Source organism: Micropterus dolomieu, linkage group LG17, assembly GCF_021292245.1.
Source record: "Micropterus dolomieu isolate WLL.071019.BEF.003 ecotype Adirondacks linkage group LG17, ASM2129224v1, whole genome shotgun sequence".
NCBI classification, from domain to species: domain Eukaryota; kingdom Metazoa; phylum Chordata; class Actinopteri; order Centrarchiformes; family Centrarchidae; genus Micropterus; species Micropterus dolomieu.
Genome location: NC_060166.1, coordinates 29,336,312 through 29,361,566, shown reverse-complemented (window position 1 = coordinate 29,361,566; position 25,255 = coordinate 29,336,312). Strand labels below are relative to the sequence as shown.

Below are 25,255 nucleotides of genomic sequence, written 5' to 3'. Positions count from 1 at the left end.
GGTTCAGAGCTGTGGCTGGGCTCTCTTCATTGTTTTAGTGATTTAATTCCACAGAATCCCATTAGATTTCATTATCATTTGTGTTTTATTTGCTGGCTGTTGTGAAGGAGATAGAGTCAACATGAAGATCAGACACTGCTCTAATTGTGGTCTGGTTTACAGTGGGACTGTTTGCCTGCATCGATCCACTGTGAGAAATAATAATAAAATGGAAGTAAAGCGATGCAGGGAAGGAAGAGGCGGCAAGCGAGCAGGGCTTGTTACTGAAGGAATGATGTATCGATCGCGTCTGACAGGGTGCTGTGGACGATCAATTCCGATGGGCAAGAGGAGCCTGTTAGGAGATTCTCCTGGGTCGTCAGGGTCACTCAGAGAACAGGCAATGCGAGAGAAATTAACTCATCAAGGAAAAAGGGTAGATGGGAAGATGGATGGCTGCATGAATAATCAAGAGAAAGCATTTTAGTGTTATAGAAAATAATTTAGTTTATCTTTTGTATTTACATTTATGGTGGTATCATAAGGTTAGAATGTTGTTCATTTCTGTATGAATAATTTGGCAAAGGCAGCCATACAAATGACCCTGCTATTCTTGACCTGTTGAAAAAACAAACACTCATGCAAATGAGAAGAGCCATGTGGTGTGGACATTTTGTCCTGCATACTGCTTCTGTATATGGTAAGCAGCTGCCTGCCTTTTGACTCTGTTTTAAGTGATTTAAATTAAGGCAGCCTTACAGAAAGAGGAATACGTTCTGTTAAAAGAAGGTAAATTACTTGAGTAAAGAAGAAACCACTGTCGAACAGGAGAATAGTTTTAGATAATGAGGGAAAAATAAAGCAGAAAAGAGAAAAAAGGTGTAATGATGGCAAAGATATAGTACTAACTGTCTGCTCTGTCCAGCAGCTATCCAGGATACCTTTCTCCTTTCCCCCTGAGTACACTATGCCTGGCCTCGCTCAAGCTAATTGATAGCCTGTACGTTAATTTAAGTCAGACATGAGTGGCTCCTATTAATGAAGGTGGAATTTGCTGGCCTGACAGTGAAGTGAGGGCTCACGGGAGAGTGATCTACAGCTTGAGGCGAAGTCTAGAGGCAGATTCTGGAGGGGTGTAGAGTAGAGCAGCCATTACATTTCAAAAAGGCATTCACTGTGAACTCAAAATGAATCCACTTTCACAGTAAAATTACCTTTATAAATTGGTCTAGGAGCCATTTTTGGCATGTAGAGTAGAACTGCGAGCAAAGTTTTCCTCCTCAATGGCTTGGACAAAACTCATAGATAGTAATGATGAAGGTAGCAGGAGGGGGTCACTCCACAGTGGCAAACATAAGATTGGGTTTGTTTATGCTTTATCTGCTGAGATCGATGGGTCCGTCCACACGGACAGCCCATTTCCATTTAGCCCCATAATTGCTGGCATTAATAGCACAGACATTTACAAAGTATTGTCAGCCATGAAGTGATTATGGTAATCAGCAGATGAATTCGAAAAGGCAATTTTGAACTGCTAGTTGTTTTTTTCCCCGACTTATTATTATCGGCTTCAATCATCTGAGTACTCTAGAGAAGAGTGGCCATAAATTATCTGTGTTAATGACAGGTTTTTAGCTGGGCAAGGGTGTTTGCACTATAATGTGACAAAGCAAACACACATGCGTTGTTTGTTTCAGTGTGTTTGTCTATAGCACGGTGCTGCAGGGTCATGTTGATGTAAAACATGCAACAATTACCTGGTGAGATCTGACTCCTGTGGAGAATGCTAAGTGCTAGTTGTCACTGTGGCATGGTGAGGTCAGGGGTCCCTTTCCCCCTGCAGAGTGCTCCCATGTCACATTTCTGCTATTTAAACAGAGGCTCTTTGCCCCATCTCCTCTTATCTCCCGCCTTCTTTTCCCCACTCATGTCTCCTCCTCTCCCCTCGTGCCCTCATATTTAATTCAGTAGCAGTCGGTGTAGCAGGACCACTGTGTGTGGCTTATTTCTTAAAGGCTGGACTGAAACAGGGTCAGACCATTATGGCCCCTTTGTTAATAGTAGCTATAATAACAAAGTTCTCTCACTGACCAAACCATCTTCAATGGCTCATTAATGTAACACATATCTTAGAAGTACTAGACATTTAAACTATCTTTATTTATTTATTTTTTGAGAATATCTCTTTTAAATGGTTGCGGGTGCAGAGATCCATGCTGAAATGGACGTAGAGGAAGCAGTCATGCATGAATGGAGCGCGTAGCTCTTCAGGACCTGTTTTAGAGGAGGAGGGTGTTTTCCTGTGGCTTGTTATGCTTCCTCCACATTCAGACATGCTGTATAAAAATACATTCTTGCTATCATGGATTCAGTTATTCATGGCTTAAGGCTGAATAATGAAAGATGTTGAAAAAACACTTCACCGTGCCCCTCTCTTTCCTTGTCTCTATACTAAATTGCTACTTAGGTCTTGACTCCTATTGAGCAGGGGCATCTCCGGTATCAGGGAAGTCAATAATATTGGGAGAAAAGTCACTAAAATGGCATTTGATATTCAATAATGCTAATGCAAATTGAAAATGATTAGCTAATCTATTTTAATTAAATCATCTAAATCAGGGTCACAGTCACACAAATACACACATGTGCTTTCCCACACAAAATCCTATGTTTTTACACTATTTTCTAGCCATACGGTATGTTTGGTGCATCTTGACAGTGATCTGTGCCATCAAAGAGTCCCAGATTGATGCGGCACATGAATACAGAAGTAGCTCTTTTTACGGCTGTGGTGGAGCAGAGGCTTGCACAGCACGGCAGCTGCGATTGCCACCACTCTGTTGTGCTCTTTTATGTGGCTGTGTGAGATGGAGGTGTTTGAAGACAGGGATAAGTCTGGTGTCAGCCACCACTTCATTCTTCAGCTACAGTCATTTGAAGGCAAGAAATCCAGCTCTGAGACGTGCCGAGCAGAAACTGGGAAACAGCCATAATCTTTGTTTAATTACATGCCATACAGAGGGAGACGATTTCCGTGCATCAGCTGAGACCTAAATGTATGATTGTATATGTTGAATGATACACACATACAACATGTGGTTCTTATTGTGCAGTAGGCTGTTGATTATTAGGGAAGGCTTTGCCTCTGTTGAATGTATAGTGTTATGAAATAGCATTTGCCAAAACAGACACTCATATGGAGAACACATTAACCCAGAATACATGATCACTGTAATTTATCTCCCCTCACTCCCTAATTCTCCGCATGGACCTGCTTGGCTGTGTGTGTCCAGCAGGGGGCACATCACCAGACATGCAAAACACAATCGTTTGAAGGCTGTTATCTGTATGTGTAGCTCTAACTGAGAGAACTGATAAAACCACACACCCTAATTGAGTTTTACAGCAACCGCAGTCTCACAATGCTCTTTCATTACCCAGGGGACAGTGCGTCTGGTTGTTTCTGTGTTCAGACATACAGGGGGGTTTACAGCATGTGTGTGTGTGCGCGCATATGTGTGAGTTAGGGTCTGTTGGTGTGTGCCTATATCATAGATATGTGTGTGTCAACCTCCCCCACTGATCTGAGAGTGCAGTGCCTGTGTGCAATCAGGGATTCCAGTGGAGGAAAGAAAAGCAGCTCAAGTGGTGTCTGCAGCCCCAATAAATGTCCACCCCAACTACAGAAGTCTCGCCTAATGGCTCCCCAATGTCCTGCTTTCTGGGCTTAGACATGACCATTTCAAATGTCATTGTATCACAGTGACCTTCCAAGGACCTGGAATTAATCAAAGAAAAAAAAAAGTGCCTTCTATCCTAAAGCTTAGATGGAATTTTTTTTTTATTACCTAGAAAACCTAGTTCACACTACATGATTTTTAGCCCAGGCTGTGATCAGGGGTAAATCAGCGGTTTATCAGCGGTCACAAGTCGTTATGTGTGAACTACACAAGGATGCATCAAAACGGCTCCCCGACGCATCACTGACAAATTGCCGATGTCTGCCAGATATCTAGCATGCCAAATATCTGGAAGAGTCGGCCAACTTGACATCCACATCCAGTCAATGAGAGCAGGCAGCTGGCAGAGCAGGCAGCTACTTTTCACTGCAAAACACTTACTCACTCACCTCCAGCTCTCTCTGTAGCTCAGACAATCCCTGCAACCTGCATGTGGTAATCCATTGTTTCACCCATATTCTTTTTCATATTCTTTTATGATTGCGATCTTTATGATAACAAACAGCTGTGTCGTGTGTAGTGTTGCGTCATTTCACGTGTGTTTCCTTGACAAAACGTGGTTTGGAGACCAGCCGTCGGGTGACAGAGTCGTTGTCAGCTTGCATAGTATGTGACCCCCTGTCACCGATCAGTCACGTAGTGTGAATGCCACGACTTCAAGACTCTCGTCACAAAACGGCAAGTTGTGTAGTCTGAACAGCACGGCCATTGGTCGACGCTGAAAGTCATGTAGTCTGCACGAGCCTTAAGAGTAGTATTTGTCAACCGTCCGTTAAATCGTACAAGTGCCATTTGACCCTTCGCTAAGCCACGCCCTGTTAGTTACTGTTGCTAAGTCTGACAAACTTACGCTAGCTAACTTCCCACTGAATGTAACATTATAAAGCACTACTGTTCTGCTTTTTAATGATTGTAATGGTGACTAGAGACCTACCGAGCTTTACAGGAACATTGTTAATCCTTGATATTTTTGTCCTCTTTCTCAATAGTGAGGTAATACGGTGGTTCACTTTTACTCTGTGATTGGTAGGCTTTAGCTTCTGTCTTTATTTTTTTCACGTCGGATTGAGTTAGTTTGACAGCCTGAATACAATCTTGAAATGCACAATGCAATTGCAAAACTGCCTGCTTCCTTCTGAGATCACTTTTTCCAAAAATTAGACAATATTTCCCCAGGGACTGAAGCAATAGACAGTGGCAGCGCTGTGATAAGTCAGACACGTCCGACAGTTTGTCGGACTTAGCAACAGTAACTAAGGGGGGCGTGGCTTAGTGAAGGGTAAATTGATAAATTTCACTCTTTTGAGTGTCCAGCTGACCAGCTGTCCACTGACTATAAGACATCCAAGTTATGCTTGGAATCAATTAGAATTTTTTAATTGAAAGTGTACAAATTGAACACTGTCTCCAGTTTCTTTTTAATTAGTACCACATTATGTATTGGACATAATGTCCAATACCACATGTTGATGTTTATGCATCCCAATCTTGGTAGAGTAATAAAGCCTTGCTTCTCATTATCAGCAAATGTCCCTTAATTCACTGGTTGAAACACCCCAGAGAATAACACTTAATTTTATCTTCTCACTCTTACTAGACACATGCACAGAGCTTTGGTATCAAACACACGCATGAGCGTCATTCACAGCAGCCATGTGGCCGACCACAGCCATACCCACTCCAGCCCCTTCCCACCTTCTATCTTTAGCAGTTCTGGCTCAGTAGTTCTTGCTCACTGAATTATTAACTAATTGCCAGGTGAAATGAGTATTGATTGTGTGTTGCATGGCAGCAAGTGGTAATGGTAGTATAGCTGATCTCAACCTGTTTTCTCCTACTGTGTGATATGAAAGCTGGGGACTCTAAAGATCAAGGACACTGCACGGATGGAAGTAGAAACACTTGCCCATGCACACACACACACACACATACACACACACACATACACACACTATATCTTTTAGCATTGTTTCTTTTGCTGCAGAATCTGTGCCCTGGAGAGCTGTGTGATCACTGTGCATCTCTGCTGTTCAGCCACTGTCTTCTCCTTGCTATATAGGTCATCGGTGCCCTCCAACGATATCTTTTTCCATCTGCAGTACAGTCAATACTGTTGACAGAACTCCAAATAGCTTCGGAATAGAAGTTGCCTCATTAACTTTGTTCCTTTGCCTAAATGATTAACCTCACATCTCCAGTCTGCATAGATGTATTGGACAAGTGTGTATTACCAACAATGTGAAACAGTACTGTTTAATCTACCTGTTTGATGTGAAAACAATTTAAGAGGGGTGGGATAAACCAGGAGGAAAGAAATGGAGAGGTTTTAAAAGAAAAAGGGGAAGGCTGAGGGGCAGAGAAGGAATGGTTTAGACACAGTGTTCTGCACTGATCCTGAGCATGGCAGCCAGTGGTGTGTTTCAGATTGTTTCCCATTTGCATGATAATATGAGCATGGGTTGACTCACACACACGCATACACATATGCACACACACAAGGGTTATTACATACAGACTAACTGTTCCAGCAAGCCAGATTACCTGACTGAGTATTCTGGGTTTTTACTCCATGCCCTGAAATGAATGATATTCCCCCTATTAGCACGCAGGTTACATAAGCCTGGTGTACAGGTATATCCAGCTGCACTGAGGCAGTAAGCCGATTACAGATGGAACTAACACAATTACTCCTCTGTAATGCAATTAACATGAATTGGATTGTGAAATAAGCAACCGGACTGTCATGCGGATTCTGTCAAGATGTAGAGCTCCTCTGCAGAATGACGCCAGAGAGGCTATAGCTTCAATAAATCATTTAAATGCTCCGATAAGCTAGTTAATGTCAGAGCATTTCAGCACACACCCTGAAGTCTTTCACATTGCATGTAAATGCACAAACATGTGAACCAGCTATACAGTAAATTGTGTGCGAGTTTGTTGTCTCCTAGGGTTTTTTGACTAATGGACTGTATATGAATGTAACTGCGGCTATTTCAGTGAAGTATAGTGTGATCAGTTTCCTATTAGTGCCGTTGGTTTCTTGCTATGCTGTGTACTAGGCAACTGCTTTCCATACAAACTGACTGACTCTGCAGCAGAGACACTTGAAATTGTAATATGTGTGTATGAGTGTGTGGTACTTAGGTGAGCCTAATGTAGCAGTCATTTGCTGAGCAGGCAGCAGCACTGTTACAATTTATTCCAAGTATTTAGATGTTATGTGCAGCATTCAGTCACGCGTCAGCAGACGCACATAAAGTATATAGCACATCTTTGGGATAATAGTGGTGCTGGTTGTAGAGACAGGAATTTTCAGATGCACATTCTGACTAAATGGGGAATTGCTTCTTCCCCCTCAATCGTAAAGAGCTCACGCATACACACTGGGACATAGAGACGGGGAAAAAAATCCCTGTCCATGGGTGGTGAGGCTCTTGTAAAGGTCATCTCCGTATCCAGTTTAATTTTTGCTCTTCCTCAAGAGTTGAGATCTATAAAGTGATCAATAAATCTCTTTAAATGTCTCTGCATCAAGGCTGCATGTGATTTAACACCCCATCACATCTGCTGCCTGCTTTCTTTTCACCACACTGACAGATCTCAGCCTTCCTCTGCTCACAAATCTAACTGTAATCACCCCCACGTCCAAGCCACCCACCTAGAAAATGCCCAGACCTTTACATTTGATGGATATCAGAACAGGTTCAAAGTCCTCTGTGAAGTTCTGATCCAGGACCACCAGATGATTCTTGGTATGGAAAATTTGTCACCTGTGGTCTGCATTGGGGGACAAAGTGTCCTTAGGTGTGGGATTCTTCCTTTCAGGCAGTATTGATTGAAGGAAAGATGATCTGAGGAGGCCATTAGAAAGATTGAGGAGGGTTGAACAGGCAAGCAAGGACTGTGATGAACACCTCTCTAATCATTATGCCAAATACAGCACTGCCTACAGCATCAGCCTCACATACTGATTCTCACATAGACTCACACGCAGCTGGACAGTAAAGTAGGATTAGTTCAGAATTTATAGCAGTAGTGTGAGATCAGTCTTCTGTTCACCTAGTTCATGTAGATTTTTGTTTGTGCCCATTTTCTGCCGCCATGTTGTGGGGCTGGCTCTGCATCTGCACCAAGACACACATGACTGCACACTACTGATGGGTGGGGCTCTGTCACAATGAGCACAAGGAGACAGTAATGGCACACACACACACACAGAATTTTTATGATGTCTCCCAGTATCTTCTTGGTCCAGGCATGTAGATTGGTGTCTAGGGAGGGATGCTGAGTACAGTAAACTGGGCTGCCTACAGCTGTTGTAAACACTTCCTTTCTTCCTCCTGCCTGTCCTGCAGTACAGGGTGAAGCGCATTTGCACTTGGGGCTCATCAGACCAAGCTAGATAAAAGCTGCTCAACTCCAGCCGAGAGCTTAATTAAAACGGGGCTGCCATCGTGGAGTGACACCTTTTACAAGCTCCTAACGGCTCTCTGCACGCCGTTACTGCCAATCCAATTATAGAGCAAAACAATAAAATAGATATGGAAGGGGCTGCAGTAAATAAGTTGGCATAAAGAAAAAGAGGGGGAAAGCTGTTAAAGATTATATGAAGATTCGCACAATGGACTGCAGAACTAGGCTGCGGGGGTTTCATTTTCACCAGAGATGCCCGTACAAGGATGCCACACCGGATAAGCAACTAAGCTTCTCTCTTCACTCTGTGTGTGTGTGTGTGTGTGTGTGTGTGTGTGTGCAGTTATGCGGTCTCTGAGGAAATCCAGCTCTGTTCTCTCAGCATGGACACAGTTCAGCAGCATCCTGGGGATTATCTTTCCCTGTGGAAGGTCACTACCTCAATGTCATTAGGCCAGAGCTCACACAAATATCTTGAAGATAAACACACACACACACACACACACACACACACACACGCACACACACACGTCACAAAGAGCATTTCTGACTTTTGTTTCAAATCCAGCAAAATTTCTATCCTAGTGGCTTCTAACACTGCTCCTGTTTTCAATGGAGTTACTACTCTACTGTGCGACACTGTGTCACAGCTGGACTTATGACATCTGTTACACTTGAACAGCCACATGAGAAAACTGTGGGGGGTTATACATATAACTATAATACTGCAAGTGAGAGGGAGAGATGGCGTGGGGGAAAGATAATGAGATAGTAAGACATTGGTTGAGGTGAGGAGAACAATATGGCAAATGAAAGGTTGGTATTTTCTTATGTATGTATGCAAAATTAAGTTTATACTCATGAGGGAAAAGTCAAGCGAGCATGTGTTTAATTTTCCATTCTAAGACCTGTGGGTTCCCCTGGACATATTAAGTCCAGTTGTGTGCAGTTTGAGCATTTAGCCTACTTCTAATGTGTTACACAATGCTGATTCAAAGTGACTTGGCTTCCTGAGTCTCTCCAGATTAAGAGGCCCGGAGACCACTAGAGTTAAATATACATCCTGGCCAAAGAGGAAACAATGGCCAACTTGTTATCCAGAATTTTCTTCTTGATAAGAATCAATATCCCAGTCGTAACAAGATGTAGTGAGAGCAGATTTAACAACTGCAAAAGGGAGTTTGCTTTCAGTGTGTTCAGATGTTCCAAAATGCGGCTTACTATTCACCTCTCAATATGCCTACTCAGCCACTCTTTTGCATAGCACTATTACATTCCTTATCATATAACTCCAGCAGCTTCCATACCATATTATCTATCAAGTTTTTGTAGGAGTGATGCAATATGAGACTAAGAGAGAAGACATTAACAGGAGGCATTTGCCTGTCTGCCTGAGTGCACTACTTCCTCTCCTCTTCTTCTTCTCACTTTACGTCCTCGCTGCTCTTCCTTTACCCGATGCAGGAACAGACCCACCTGCTCCATCATGATGCCTCACTACCTCTGTCTGTGCTGTCTCTGTGCTGGAATTGGCAGGAAATCAATCCCGCTCTCATCTACAACCCCCGACCCCCCCCTTCTTCTCCTTCCTTTACGTCTTACTCCCCCTCCCGGCTGTAAAGTGTCCATTCTGGACTGAGCACAAGCATCAGCACAACATCATGCCTTATCAGAGCAGGCACAAAGACCCATGGGCACATTGTTTGTCAGTATCAGCCAGCTCCAGTTTCAGCACACTGTCTGCATTTGCCAAGCCCCCCAAAACACATTCATGACCATAAACAAGACAACAGAATGATAACTGGCCACCAAAATCATTTTGGGGCAAAATGCATCTTTAATTGTAGTGCCTGTTAATTACAGAATGCTATAAAAATGGAAAAAGATAGAAAGGAGGATACAGCACGTCATTATTTATTATGCAAATGTATTCCATTTTAGACACAATTAAGTGATTAGAAAGCTGTCGCTCTGCTCTCTTTCTTCTCCTTGTCCTTACTTGTCTTTTTCTTTGCTTTTCAGCATATTACTGTAATGAAGCCATTACTACTTCAAGTGAATTTTAATGGATTTTTAACTAACATTTTAATGAGCTATACATTACCATAAAGCATGGATTAAGCTAAATTGAATTGTGTGTGTGTCTGTGTGTGTGTTCGTGTGTGTGTTGGTATTGTGTAAAGGAAAGAGGTTCATTAAGAGTTAATTATATTGTTTCTCAGGAGCATCTCATGCATTTCTCCTGGATTGGCCAGCAGAATAGCCCACTGAGGTCTTACTGTCATTACTGTGCTGCCTAGGGGCTTGTTAGGCCAAATTAGAGATGCTGTTTGAAAAATGAGCTTTGAACGGGGTTGCTGTTTAAATAAGGATGTTTGTTTAGGCTTATCTACTGAATCAGAGGTAGATTCACAGTATGTGGTATGGGTTTGATGGAATGCACTCCATTTATTTACAGTCAGCCCCATCTATTCAGCACTTTTGTACTCCTCTCCTCAGTTTGACCTTGACCTGTTGTGTTGTGTTATGTCTTGCCTCTTTCCTCTTGGCGTTCTCACTGGAGCACACATGCTCTGTCTCTTTTATTACATTAAAGGCTCTGTTAAAGATTCACATTTCATATGATATCACCACCCATGATTTCCCCCCACATGGTATCACTGCTGGCCATATGATTCTCTTTACCTTCACTTTTTCCCATATTTCCTGCATCTTATCTGTGAAAGTGACAGTGTTATTTACAATCCCTTAGCTCAGGATTTGCAGATAGGGAGAATGGTGGTGGAGATCATATCGGGCTTGGCCATGCTCTATGAAGAATGATTGGGTATGCATGTATATGGCTTCATCTGCAAAACCTCATCTGCAGTCAGTGCAGAGAAAGCCCTGACAAGCCAGTGAAAGTGAGTCAAGGGGGCAAGATGCAACACATGGGACAATGCTGTGGGATTTGGAAAGAAATTGATGAACTAAGAAGATGGAAGAAATAGAAAGAAAAAGGACGACCCCTGATTGTGATAGGAGAGAATAAGGTAGACATAGAGAGATGGTGATGAGTTGTGCTAATGATGAGTCTCTACTCAGTTCTCAGAGGAGGTACAGCCTTGGGCACCGCCAGCCGGCCATATTTTTGCAGCTGTTTCTCTGGTCTGACCTGCAACCCCTTAGTGGAGGAATATAGGGGATATGTGTGAACCTGCTGCTTGCCTGCCTGCTGAGGGGGTAATTTCTGCATCTGGATGGGGGGCAAAGGTTAGCTCTGGCCGGTGGGAGGGCAAATGAGCGAGTCAGAGCTGGAGAGAGCTTGCATCCAGACAAATGGGGCACATCTCCTTTCACAGTGTAGTATTATATAGTGTGGTATTATCCTTCTCCTGCCTTCAGCGTCAACAGTAATACTAAACATCAATGACAGCACATAGAGTGGGTTTGGTATGTTTTGTCAAGTGACATATATATTGTCTCTTTTCTCTAAGGGTGGAATTGAAAATGGCGGTATTATAATAGCACTCTGCCGGTTGAAGCGCAAAAAGCACTCGAACAAAATGATATTATAGCTTGGAGCTACCTCTCTACAGCTCTCCGAGTTTGTGTGTGTGTGTGCATGGTTTATTTTCTAATCAGAGTGTGGGTAGAAGGTGGTGGGTCTGGGTGCTGGGGTATGGCCCCAGGCTTCTAACTGTTGTAATCTCTCTCAGTGTTTCTTAGCCCCTGACCCAGGAGAATATCTATGAAAGCACGGAGGGTCTTTTTCTCCAGTAAATAGGGAGGGAAAAGTAATAACAACCACACAAACGTACACAAACATTTGCAGTATTACAAAGAGATACAAGACCCTGCAGCTTTTAAGAAATGTTTCACAGTTTGTCAGGGTTTGTGTAAAGTCATTTGTGTGTGTGGAGAAGGCCTGTCAAAGCAATGTGAATGTCAAAATTGGTTTTAGACATCAGTCTGTGGTGTTATGGCAGTGAGTGCAACCTTTGTGAACCAAAGCTAGGTACACTCCTGTAGGTGAATCTATTTGTCAGCATTTATCTCAGTATGCAGGCTGGACGCCTAAGTCAAGGCTCCCCACTAATCTCACCGACAAGAAGTGTCACCCTCCAGTGAGTAATATCTTAGGTTAGAGAAGAGGGTGCACTGTTCAGAATATCTCTCCCATCCTGTCCTTGCCATGCCACCTCTGTGCTTTGATGCCGGATGTTTTTGTTGTCATGTATATGCGTCAGAATGATTTTTTTGTGTGCTCAGTCTATCTTAGATAAGAGCACACACACACAGGTGGACCTCACTAATGGTTGCTGGCACAGGCCTCCTCCTGCCAATGTACAATCTGGTTTACAAAGTAACTGTGTGGGTGTCTCCTTTGTGTTTTTATTTTGGCAAAGACCCCCACTCTCAACCCCTTGGCTGTTTCACAGCGCATGTTGCAGCCTGACTCCCTCCCCTTTAAGTTTGAGGCGTTGAAACAGTGCCAGCTGAAAGAGCTGCACATTTGCCTCGTTTTGCCCCCTGCCTGATGCTCCTTCATTCAAATCGGCCCACTCCTCTGATATTTGGGAAATAAATAAATAAATGAAATACGAGCGGCAAAGGCAGATTAATATTATTCAGATATGGGTTCTTTTTAGCCTGCAGCCAGATTAACAGATGTAGCACTTGCCAACAGAGGGGTGTAAATGTAAAAATATATAAATATTAATACGCAAGTGAGCAAGACGGCAGAGTTTGGGGCCTGCTGGAACTCCATGGGAGGTGAGATGTTTTCAATTGAAGAAGAGCTGAGTGTTTCAGGGGGATAGAAAGGCAATTACCTTACGTCTGTTAGCTGATTCGGGCCTGAATGCCTACAGGAGCTCAGAGTTGGAGCCACAGTTCTGACAGCATATACACAAACCTACTTAATGATACACACATCAAACACAACAGTCATATCATGATTCTAATATAAAAGCACTCACTTGCCTTATGATCCCTGACATCGTGTAGTACAGCCCATGAAGGTGCCCGCAGGCACCAATGTGAGAGATACATGCTCATACTGTAATGAAGCAAAGCAAAAGTTACACTGAGGTGATGAATATTTGAGTTGTGTGTGTGCTTAGGAGGATGACCTTGATGACTGTGGTGTTGTAGTTAGAATTAGATCGTATGGTAAAGTGTATTTGGATGGGCCCCTCCCCTCATTTACTTAGTAAGAGTATCTGTTCAGAGTGTTGTCTTGGTATTAACAAACCCTGAACCAACACACAGGGCATAATCCCCTCACCAGTGATGTGTCATCTGTTTGTTTGCTTGTAGCTGTTTGTAACCCTGTGTTTATCCTGTCCTCAACAAGTGTGTGTATATTTTATTTTATTTGCTGGAGTGTGAGGCTGATCTGTTTTTATTTTTCTGTTTGTACATTTTGTGTATTTACTTAGATTGCAGGGTAGGGATGCATTTACTGTGACGCACTGTGCAGCATTAGATTAGATTAGACAGCGTGGCACAAGCACCGTAATGATGCACCTAATGTGTGTTTCTTTTGTCACTGTTCTGTTTCAAAGGAAATTGATTCTGACAAAATCCCATGGGTGCTAGCAATGAATGGAAAGGAGCAATTAAATCCAATGTGATCTTGAAAACAACAGCCAGTGTATGGTCCAAACCAGGCTATGATTTTAAACAGCAGGACTTGTTTGTAATGCAAATACGGAGAGCCCAGTGGTGATGGCTGTTATGCCCACCCTGGCTAGGGGGTCGGCCACTCTGGAGCTGGCTAATTACCGTAGCTCTTTAGATTAGAGGTCGCTGCATGAGAGGGAGAACACCTCTACTTATACCTCTTCTGTATTGTCTCCTATTACCCCTGTGTAAAGGTTTCATTTGAATTCATGTCACACAAAAGTCCCACTCTGTAACCCTGTACATCCCCAGGATAATTGGGTTGAAAGCTTCCTCTCTTCCCCCACACAGCTTTCCCTTGGTCTAAATAAATAAATAAGAAGACAATGGCTGCACGGCTTTCTGCAGAGAGAGTAAGAAGAGTGAATGAAGAGATGAGAGAAGCCTGGAGCGCAGGGACCAGTTATCCCCCTCTTATAATCCTGGCCCTCCCCGCCATTGTCCCCAGTGCTATGTGGAATTTACATAAGGACCTGTGGTGCTGCCCTTAATTTAGCTCTTCTCAAGCATCTTCAAACATCCTCCAACGAGCTCAGTCCTTTTATCCTTCAGAGGAATCATATGTCCCTCGCTGGATGGACACTGCTGAAGCTGAAATTCCTAAAGTGCTACTCCACGGATTAGATTTATTGTAGATCAAATGGAGATCTGTTTGAATGCACACAGCAAGCAAGAGCCAGAGCGACCTCTAGTTTGTCTTTAAATCTTTTTTTACTACATTATGTAGTATGTATGCATTTGTAGGTACATTGTATCCTGCTCTGAATACCCCATTGACTGAAGGTGTCATTTCTTACAGTTAGTTTAGTGTGTTTGTGCTTTCACATTTGCCTTTGTGTGCTCATGCGTGTTTGTGTGTGACACAGCAGCTCTCCTGGTTTGATAATGAGCCGGCGTTATGTGTTTTGCTGAACACTATGCAGGGTCAGAGGCTATCTCTGTGATGAAAGGCCTACCTGAGGGTGATTAGATACAAGGCCACAGTTGTTCATCAGACCACCCACTGTTTTTTTGTGTGTTTGCACGTATCTGGTTGTGTGTAAGTGTTTATGTGTGTACATGCCAGCAAAGTAAAGCAGTGTTGCACCCCTGTGAGCTCTCACATGTGAATGACACTAGGCTTCAGGGCATTCTGTCTCTGTTTGTTCTGCTACCTCCACAGGGACCTCCATTAGCTCCAATTAGCCTTCACGTGTGCTTGCCTTGTCAGATGAAGCTGCACATCCCATTTAAATAGCCACGATTAAAGCTGCATACATTGACGCTGTCTAGTGCACACAATGTAACACATAAGAAGACATTTTGAAAATAATGAATTTAAACATTTAGCCATGAGAACAGTATGCTACACAACTATAATCTTCCTGAACCGTTTCTTCCTTTTTTTTCCCCCCTTTAGTGCTGCGCGATGATTTCAGACAAAACCCTACAGATGCGGTGGTGGCAGCAGGAGAGCCGGCAATCCTTGAGTGTGTTCCTCCCAGAGGCCATCCTGAACCCACCATCTACTGGAAGAAAGACAAAGTGCGAATTGACGACAAGGATGACAGGATCACTGTGAGTACTATTACCATCTGTAATAATACCTGGACTGAATGGGAAGAACTGTCAATGTCTATTGTGTGTCTGTTATTAGTGTGTTGGCGCACAAAAAGCTCTTGGATCTGGAATGCCACATCTGCCATTGAACACATTTGACCTTTTTTTCATGTGTGTTTTTTATGTGTTTGAAGTGACTGAAAATGGTTTAATAAGGAAGGACTTCAATGCATTAGGAAGAGAAAAATTGGAGGGAATTGGGGGATGGTGAGAATAAATTGAAAATGTATTATCTGTATTTCTTCAGATTCGAGGAGGGAAGCTAATGATCTCCAACACAAGAAAGAGCGACGCTGGCATGTATATCTGTGTGGGTACCAACATGGTTGGAGAGAGGGACAGCGAGACAGCACAAGTCACAGTGTTTGGTAAGCTTTATTTGTCCAGTTCCCCAGAAACAGTTGGTCCTCAGTGATGTAGCAGAGCGACTTCCACACAGTGTGGGGTGTGTTTCTAATGGACATGAAGCTAAAAAGTGGAAATACTTTTAGGGTTTGTTTTCCCACTTGAATTATAATTCATGTTGGTCATGCTTTTTAGTGTCATTACTATATTTCTTTGTCCATATAATGATCATAGAAGAGCTAATGAACAGACTAAGAGAATGAGGTAAACTGAATTTTTAAGCGAGAAAACAGAGTAGGAAAAGGCCACTGTGTGGGGGGAAAAAGTGTTTAAAAAGGCATGTACTGTATAGTCACATACTGACACAACCCAATTTCATCGCATTATAAAATTATCTATTTCTATGCTCTGTGCCCATTCTGCAGAGCGACCAACCTTCCTCCGGAGGCCCATCAACCAGGTGGTCCTGGAAGAGGAGACGGTGGAGTTCCGCTGCCAGGTACAAGGAGACCCTCAGCCAAATGTGCGCTGGAGAAAAGATGACATTGATGTTCCTCGTGGGAGGTATGTACAATTACAAGAATATTCTCAAAAAAGGCAAAGTAAGAAATGTTTATTAAGACAGTGATAAAATGACGACTCATAGGAGCAAACAGTTCACCCTTCTTCTATTACAGTATTTAAGTCTGAATGTGCCTCTGCATACCAGTATGTGTGTGTGTGTGTGTAGTACTGATGTGACAGGCTGCACTTAATGGAAAGTAGATGTGGAGGTATTGCTGTCAGTCTGAATGACTGTTTCAAACTAATGACTAATGATAATCCACACTTCGAGCTCTCACCTGGCCTGGCTGCACATTCAGGATAAAATGACTCCACCCTGGTGTGCCCCACAAGACAGTACTCGCAACTGTAACATGTCTCGTGTCAAGAAAGGGGTCTGCATGAAGACAAACAGATATTGAGCTAGACAATTAAAACTGAGTGACAGGTAAGTGGGCAGGGACGCTGAAAGGTAGACATTTAGACGAGCATCTGGCACACTGAAAAGCAGACAGGTAGAGAGAGAGACAGATAGAATGACAGGTGATACAAAGAGACAGAGGATGCCTGCTGACGTGGCCCTCAAGTGTCTGTGCACAGGTGCAGGTGTTCAGGTGAAATCTTGGCACAGACACCTCAGAAACCTAGAAGATAATCACTCCCTCCCTTACACATTTAACCCCATTCAGTCAGTGTGCCCTCACTGGCATGATGTATGCATTCACTCACAGTAGCAAAAACAGAGACTGGTGAAAGAAAAGGCAACAAAAGTCTATAAAATACTGAGAAAATCTAGCATCATTGCCAGCCAATAGACTGGCTCACTTCCTGTAAATAGCCACTGATGATATGGTGATACTACTCTTGTTTGTTCCTGTGTGTTGGCCTGTTGCTTCACCCTGGGTCACTGGACTCAGAGTCAACAGCAGTGTAATGGTCAGGAGTGGACTTCAAAGAGACCAGCGTTATGTTCCCAGCCGGCAAGCCAGTCACTCACTGCTTGGATCACCTCATAAAACATACACTCAGTGGACCTGACATCTCTCAAGGCTAGCTGCAGAGCTGAGCGTGGGCGGGTTGTTTGTGTCTGATAAGGATTTGGTTCACTGGGCAGTGGGACATGAGCACTGTGCCAAAGCAAACACAAAAAAGTATTTCACTCATGTCTTTGATAGGGAGTTGGCTCTGGAAATAAGTTCATTTTGTACACTAATTAACAGATTTATACCAGAGTAGGATGAGTGTCATATGTCTCCGTCCTTGCTAACTGTAACATCCCTTTGAAGTTCTGCCATCATATTTGGATAAGGAAAAAGAACTGAACACATAAAACAGACACTGCGAAAATTAATAAGGAATAAATATTGCAGTGTTTGTAATTACAATGTGGGAGCTTTTGTTTTCCTCGCTATATTTAATTCTTCAGTTTTGCTTTGAAGCAGAAAGCAAGCATAAAGACTGCGATATTCTAATTCTGACATTTTCTGCTGCCTTTCTTGCACGCCAAAAAGAAGACTCTTCATATTGTTAAGTGACGAACTGTTCCTGCTTTCTCTGCAGCTTATCCTCACTTAATAAACATGAAACATGGCCTCTCTCTGACTGACAGAGGAATTGTTTAAAACCCCACAAAAGAATGGTTTCCTAAAGGAAAAATAACAGCTACTGTAGCACAGCCATTGTGTTATTACACTGTGGGCGTCTGTAGCTGTATCAGGAGTCGTCTTTACCATAGGAATAAAAGACAACTAAAGATCAAGCACCTCTATAGTGGGGAGGGGTCTTTGTTTGCTGTTATCCGAAAAGGTTACACTGTCCTTATTATTATGATAAGCTGTAGAAAGAGAGACTTAGTAAGACCACTCCTTCTTTACCATCAAATTGTTTTAAGTTGCCTTTGCCGGTACTTTTACACGCGTTGTGCATGCCTGTGTCTTTGGGTGTGTGCGACTTTTATACTAGGAAGAAGAGAAATGGAGCCTCAGCTGAGTAAACAGGTCTTTAATATGCTCAGTGGCTCCAGCAGCCTTCCAGGCAAACACACACACACACACACATACACACTGGCACATAGACCTAAAGAACGCCAGGATGGCACTGGCTACAGTCTCTGAGGGATTGAAGAGGAGATAGAGACAGCTCGAGAATGGTTTCAATTAGAGGACAAAGACAACGGTGCTGCTCTTTTACCTCTATGTGGGTCTTTTACTGTGTTTATAAAAACTAAATTAAAATGACCAAGCTTATCTGCTCGAGGTCACTTATCAACAGGCCCTGGCACTGCAATGTATGCTAATGAAATAAGTCAATTCCATATTTTTCAGTATATGTAATGATGAGATATCCCAATGCATATCCCTGTGAAACCATTCAAAAAGTTTGGCAGTTAGAATGAATGGCTAAAAATGTCAAAGAGCAACAGGTGCATTAATTAAGATTGGAAATTAATGTTGGCCCCACACTAGAGGATGATCTGGCAGATTTTGGGACTGATATACCCCTCCCAACAATCGGGGGTGTTCCCGATTCAAGGCTGGTCTGAACAAATTATCTGCCCAAACAATCCTGTAATGTAAGGGGTTTACATACATACTATAATATTAATGGTACCAACTGGATCAGAGTCTTCTCGGTTTCAAATTGTAAATATTAAACATTTGATAGCCAATGTGAACAAGCTGAACGGAGAGCATCACCAACTGGATGTTGTGCACTCTTCTTAGCCATGACTTCATCTGCAGGTTTGTTCTTTTTTTGTTTGTTTGTGCAAAACATAGCGCATACAGTTTTTTTTTTGTTTTTTTCAAGTCACATTTTATCACGTGAGTTTCTGTGAGATCTTTTGAGCCCCTGGAATTGCCACTCTGAGATCATTTAGTAAACTCGAATTGTGTGGTCATTTGTCTTGACTGAATCATCTGGAGTGTGCATTCTTACGATTACCAATCAGTTAAATCTATCATTATGTCTGAGGTATCCTGCGTTTTTAAAATCAGTTAAGATTTGAACATCCTGTAGGGTGTACCAGGCCTTAGATAGTTCTTTGTGTATTAAGAGATCATTTGCATGGACTCTTACCCCTGTTAAATGCTACTAAATATTTAGGTTACCTTGTTCATATGAGTTGCTTGAAGCACTGTGTAATTCATATTTGTCTTTGCACGCTAGCTCAATTTATCACTTTTTCTCAAAACATTCACATAGACCCGGTTCGGACGACATAAATATTCCAGGGGGGAGGGGGTGATGGCAATCAAATTTTCTGGACTGTATTTCACCCAATACTAAATTACAGGATCTGGTTCTTTAAAGGGTACAATATGTAAGATATGCCCAGAATTTTAGTTTAAACTAAAATTAACTACGATTATCAACAGAATGTGCTGAAATAACAGTTCTGACATTATGTCAAAGATTGTGTGGCAGAGATATCTACTGAAGTTTGCATGTTAACTAGCTAGCCCCAGCCTGTACTGTCTCATAGTACCACAGTCCGATAGTATAGCTCAGGTTTAAATGTTATCAAATTATCAAATTGTTCTTTCTGAATTCCCATTATACCTTTACTTAAGTGCAGTACTGGAGTCTGTGAGGTGTTAGGGTTAAATACATTTAGTCCACCACACATAAAATTAGTTATAGGAAGGCAGATTAGCCATGACAGAATAATTACCTGTAGCTGAAATTAGATCATCCAATTTGTTGAGCTTGCGGGGTTCTCTCATAATGACTTTTCTTTTTTCCTTCATCATCTATGCTCCCAAAGAGTATGTTGCCATCGGGTCACAAAAAACTTTTCTTCAACAGCACTCTAAACTGCGTGCTGACCTAACAAAACTCAAAAATACAAGGCCTCTCAAGACAGGACTTAAATTATGAGAGGACCAATAAGTGTGCTGAAAAACAGTAGTAACCCGGGGCTTTAATTTTTACCAGGGTATGAGAAAAATCACATATATGCGCTCCGGGCGCGATTAAAATCACTGACCAGCACATGTAATATTAAAATCACCCAACCTCCCCTAGAGAAATAAATGTGGTTCATTCATTTTTTTTACAATATACATAAGATTAGGTTCAGATGGTAGAGTAATGAGAAAAACCTTTGGCAGGTGTCATCAAGCAGCAGGATTGTAGCATGTGTCTGAAAACCCTATGAGAACTCTGAAAGAGTTTTTGTATATCTACAGCACCCTTTCATAATGTAACTGAATTTATACCCTCCACATTCGGTTATACGTAAACAGGACATTTTAGTCATTTGAAGTATTATCGGTTTCAGATTAATATCTAATATCTGAATTTTGGGAAATGCACACAATAGCTGCTCCCAGAGAGCTTTGTGTCTCCAAGTAGAAGAGTTTCTGCCATAGTCTACGAATCCCAGTAAAAAGACTTGGGCAGTATGTGTTATCTCCCCATGCCTGCCCGCTCAGTGTGTGGCCCAGATCTTGTCCTCCTTTGGTTTCCCTCTCCCTCCTCGTTTGCTCTGGACCTGTGTGCCCTCTCCTGTGCTTTATCAGAGCCCCTTTGGTCTTGCAGTCTATCTGTATTCAGGCCCCCTGTCCCCATTGACCTCCACAGCACAGCCCCTGCAACATTCAGCAGAAAAGCCTTCTTTCTGACTCAATCCCTTTGTGGTGTGTGCGGGCGTGGGTTTGTGTATGATAGAGGTGTGTGGGTCATTCTATTTGAAAGAGCTGTTAAAGCTAGTGTGACAGGAACGCCTATGTTATGCTGACCATCCAGTTTCGGTGATTTCTCACCTCCGCAACTCAGCAGAATGAAAATACGCCAGGCTATGGTTCCTGTCTCCATTACTTCCCCTGATATAGAAGTAGATACATCTGTTATGTATGAGAGTGCATGTGTAAAAGGGTTGGTTAGTGGAATGGCAGAAGGATGAGTAGAGGGATCTTTAAGGTTTATTGACACTGATTGTGTCAACAACAAAGTAAGGTACACTAAAATAATAATTCACTTTTTATAATAGAGGATATAGAAAATATGCTTTTGCATTAATTAGGAAGATGCGCTGCTGATCATTCATTATGTATCAGTGCTTTTCATTTATCTTCATGAAAGATAGAAAAAAATACTTCTCTACTGCAAGAAAGCACAAATAAATACCTCAATACACATCTGACTTTCTCAGTGATTTTGGTATTTGTGCACTCTGTCTTCACACACACACACAAACACACACACGCTCACAAAGAGAGAAAGAGTAAGGGTGGCTTCCAGGCATTGGTCAATGGGCTGTGCTTTGCTGTTTCTTTTTCTCTATCTGCAACATTTTCCAGCACAACCATGGCATCTGCTCCAAACCACTTTGACTAAGTTAAGACTGCACTGCTGCCACCATTGCTGCGGCACTGAGGAGAAGTATCTCTTTTTAAGGCAAAGTTAGGATAAATTTGCTCCCCAATAACCCCCAGTCTAACCATAATGGTTGAAATCTTGTGGGATAAGGTGATGAATAACAGTCAGATTGATGAAAAACCCTGACTTGGCTGAGGCATGAGAGGTTCCAAGGGGGAGTGGAACTCTGGCTAAGGGCCTTACAGAAGGAAGATGAGAAGCGATAGCAGTTAATTGATTCCCTTACATGGGTGACAAGGCCTGGACAGGTAGACTCCAGCTCTTTTGATCAGGATGAGGTAAAGTAGTAGCCATGTGATGTGAAGCTGGATCAGAGTGTCAGAATGAAATGGAGCAGAGAGGGGACTTTGTGTCAGAGCAGTCAGGCCAGATAGCAGGCTAGTCCTCTGCTGTATCTTGAGTCTGACTCATGTGCTCAGAGTTGGCACACAACCCTTTTGCCTACCGCCGGCCCCATTCACATGTACACACTGAGGCGATGCAGATAAGATCCTCTCGGGTTGAGTCATTTTGTGGGTAACTGTACGCACACATTCAGTCGTCCATACAACCAAGAGATAAGATTCTCTTAATGTGAGTGAATTGGCACAAGTCTGAAGGTGGAACACGGGTGAGTGTGTTCCTGACAGACAGTTTCAAGGCAAATCCTCTGAGAAGATCCGGAGGATTTTTGAGATGTAGTGCTTGTATAGTGTGTCCAATAAAGTCTTCCATCTTTGCACAGCTTTATCCATAAAAAAATACTGCTTTGTCTTGGCGTTTGCTTACATTCCCATCACTCCTCATCTCCCTGCATGACTGAATGACTCTACACGTGTGTTGGATGATTGTATACTCTGTTCTCTGTGTGAGTGCGTGTACAGTGTGCCTTTTTCTAGATAAAAAAGAATGGGAGAGTCCAGTGGGGTGAGCTTGGCTCTCCTATCCTTTCCACAGCCCTTCTACATGTGCAATTACATTCCTCCTCTAATAGAGAACAGAGCTCTACCCCAATCCAGTCTCAATAAAGAGCTACTGTTCCCTTTCTGTGTGTACTTGTGTGTGTGTGTGTGGCCACAACTACCTCTTATCCCTGAGTATTTCCACTCATCTTGTCATCTTGGCTGATTCCATATAGGAAGTTGATTACAGATTGATTGGGCTCTTGTTTCCCACTAATAAGTCATGGACCAGCCTGAGGTTCTGTTTGAGAGATTGATGAAGACAGGACCAAGAACAGTAAGCATGTTGTCCAGTTGCATACACGGGTTGCCCTCATGGCAAGGGCTTGGTCATGCAGATGCCTGGCTGTGGGAATCTGTATGAGTTGACCTTTCTATGAGTGATCGCAATATCTGTATCTATAATGCCTGTTCTTAACATAAAGTGAAAGAGCAAAATCAAGATGAAAGTTTTACTATATTGTCCCAATATGTCCTAGCTAGCATTGGCATATACCTAGCTAACAATATCATGCCTTGTTCTACATAGCTGGAAGATATTTAGCTTAAAAGCTCTGTAATCTCACATACCAGCATTTTTTTTCAGCCATGGTAGCAGGATGCCTCTTTGGGTGGAAATGTCACTCTGTCAGGCATTTGGTCAGTCAGTCCACCAGTTTAGTCCAGACTGAAATATCTATTGGATGGACTGGCGTGGATTTTTAAAAAAATATATTCAGACAAAAATTTCAGTTTCAGGCAAAAATGTAAAATCACACTGTGTTAAAAGATGTCGACAAAATGTTGCTAAATAGGGATGTAGCAACCAACTTCTTAAGTGAAACATTGCCTTCCCTGTATGTTAACACAGAGCTGGTTATTACAGGTTAATTGAGAGTACTGAGGAAAATGCTCTTGTTATGGGTTGTTAGGGAGTCATGGTTTTCCCCTTAGCCCTAACTTGTCCCTGCCACTCTTTTGCTCATCTCCATCTCCTCTTGCAAGTCAAGAGTTCATGTTGAGCTATCCATCCTAGCCGGAGGGCAGGGTATGGGAGGATTCTCTTTCTATTAGTTAGTTTGTTTTTTTCATCTGGCAAGAGGCTTGTCCCAAAATGTCCTCTCTCATTCCTTTGGTTGCCACTCACCCAGTTTCAACAATAAATGCTTTATTCACATCCCTCACCATTACCTGAACTGTACATCCCTCTCTCTAAAACAAAGCATTCAGTCATGACTCAGTCATATAATCATTATGGCTCCTTAAGTACCTGTGTGGAGAGGAGGAACTGGCAGTCAAAGTTGAGGAATGTGCTTCAATAAAGCTGCCTTTGAATGCTTGCTCAGGAAATGTCATAACAGCAGGCGAAAAAAACAAGACATGGATAGACAGGAGAGATTAGTTTTGCAGCTGCCAGTACACCTGATGGTCGAGCAGAGGGGTCTTTCCCGCTCTGAGGGAAATGGACCATAAAGTCACATCAAGTATCGCAGTAAATCATAGTTTGTTGCCATATCTAATTGTCCAATATGTTATCCAGACGAATAGTAATTCACCTTTATGTTGTGTACAAACTTCACAGCTTAAATTATAACTCACTACTCTATATTGTTTTATAACTATTAAACATCGCCGTGAAGAAATGAAAAAATGATTATATACCTCTAACTTCCTCTATCTTAGTATCATCTGTAGGCATAGTCTAATATAGCTTATTCCTCTGTACCATAGAGCTCTATTGTCATCCAAAAGCCATTAAAAACAAATAAAAGAGCCATACTGTTTCACTGGGTGGCATATTTTTTCATTACAATGAACATGGCAAGTGTAGTTTATTCTAAAACAACCCTGACTGTATTTTCAATCTCTGAGGGGTTAGGTCCATGTTGGGCAGACATCACTGCTCTTAGTTCTTTTATGTGTTTTTAATAGTTTGAAGTTTGGAGTTTAATGGCACAGAGGCATCAGCTATAATAAAAGGATAACATAATGTCAGGCTTGTCCTTAAATGCCCTATGTGGATTTGAGAAATTCTGCTTGGGTGGCTCCAAGTGGTAATATCAAAAAAGACTGCAATGCACATATTTATAGGCTGAAAGCAACTCATAGACTGCACCAATTTTGTCTCATTTTTCTACAAAATAATAATTTAAACTATTTATTCTAACTACTTCTATAATCCATAAAGAAATTCCACACAGAGGCTTTAAAAGGGGCAAACAAAGTGTCATGCTCTAATAGAGTGGCCTTTATCTGTTCATCTCAACTCTGTTCTCAGTGTCTGTGAGTGACAGACTGTAGACAGCAGAAGGTTGTTAGCCTGACAGACCACAATCACACAGCCCCCCCACCCCCACTAGCACTCTACTTACACAATGCCAGGCCAGCACCCCCTTCAATTAAAGACTGGAATAACAAACCAGACCAGCATCATCCCCCTTTCAACTGCCATACAATTCACATAGGTCTAAGCAAACATACAACCATCTTCAAACACTCAAAAACACACATTTGCCTACTGCAGTGGAATTGAAATTAGGGCGAACTTTGCTTTAGTATAGTTATGTTGATTCAGTCAGTTGTTTTACTCTAAGAAATTGTAGCTCTATATAGATTTATTGCAACTGTACATTCATGCATGTTGCACAATGGCTCACATACACAAAG

At 42.3% G+C, this 25,255-nt stretch overlaps 1 protein-coding gene across 1 annotated transcript in view; it reads left to right on the top strand.

The window, feature by feature from the left end:
- robo2 (roundabout, axon guidance receptor, homolog 2 (Drosophila)) overlaps positions 1–25,255 on the top strand; it is a 250,147-nt gene that overhangs the window by 168,881 nt on the left and 56,011 nt on the right. The window contains exons 3-5 of the mRNA XM_046073265.1: positions 15,199–15,356; positions 15,646–15,766; positions 16,169–16,307. Coding sequence (XP_045929221.1) covers positions 15,199–15,356; positions 15,646–15,766; positions 16,169–16,307 — 418 coding nt within the window. The remainder of the gene's footprint in view (positions 1–15,198; positions 15,357–15,645; positions 15,767–16,168; positions 16,308–25,255) is intronic.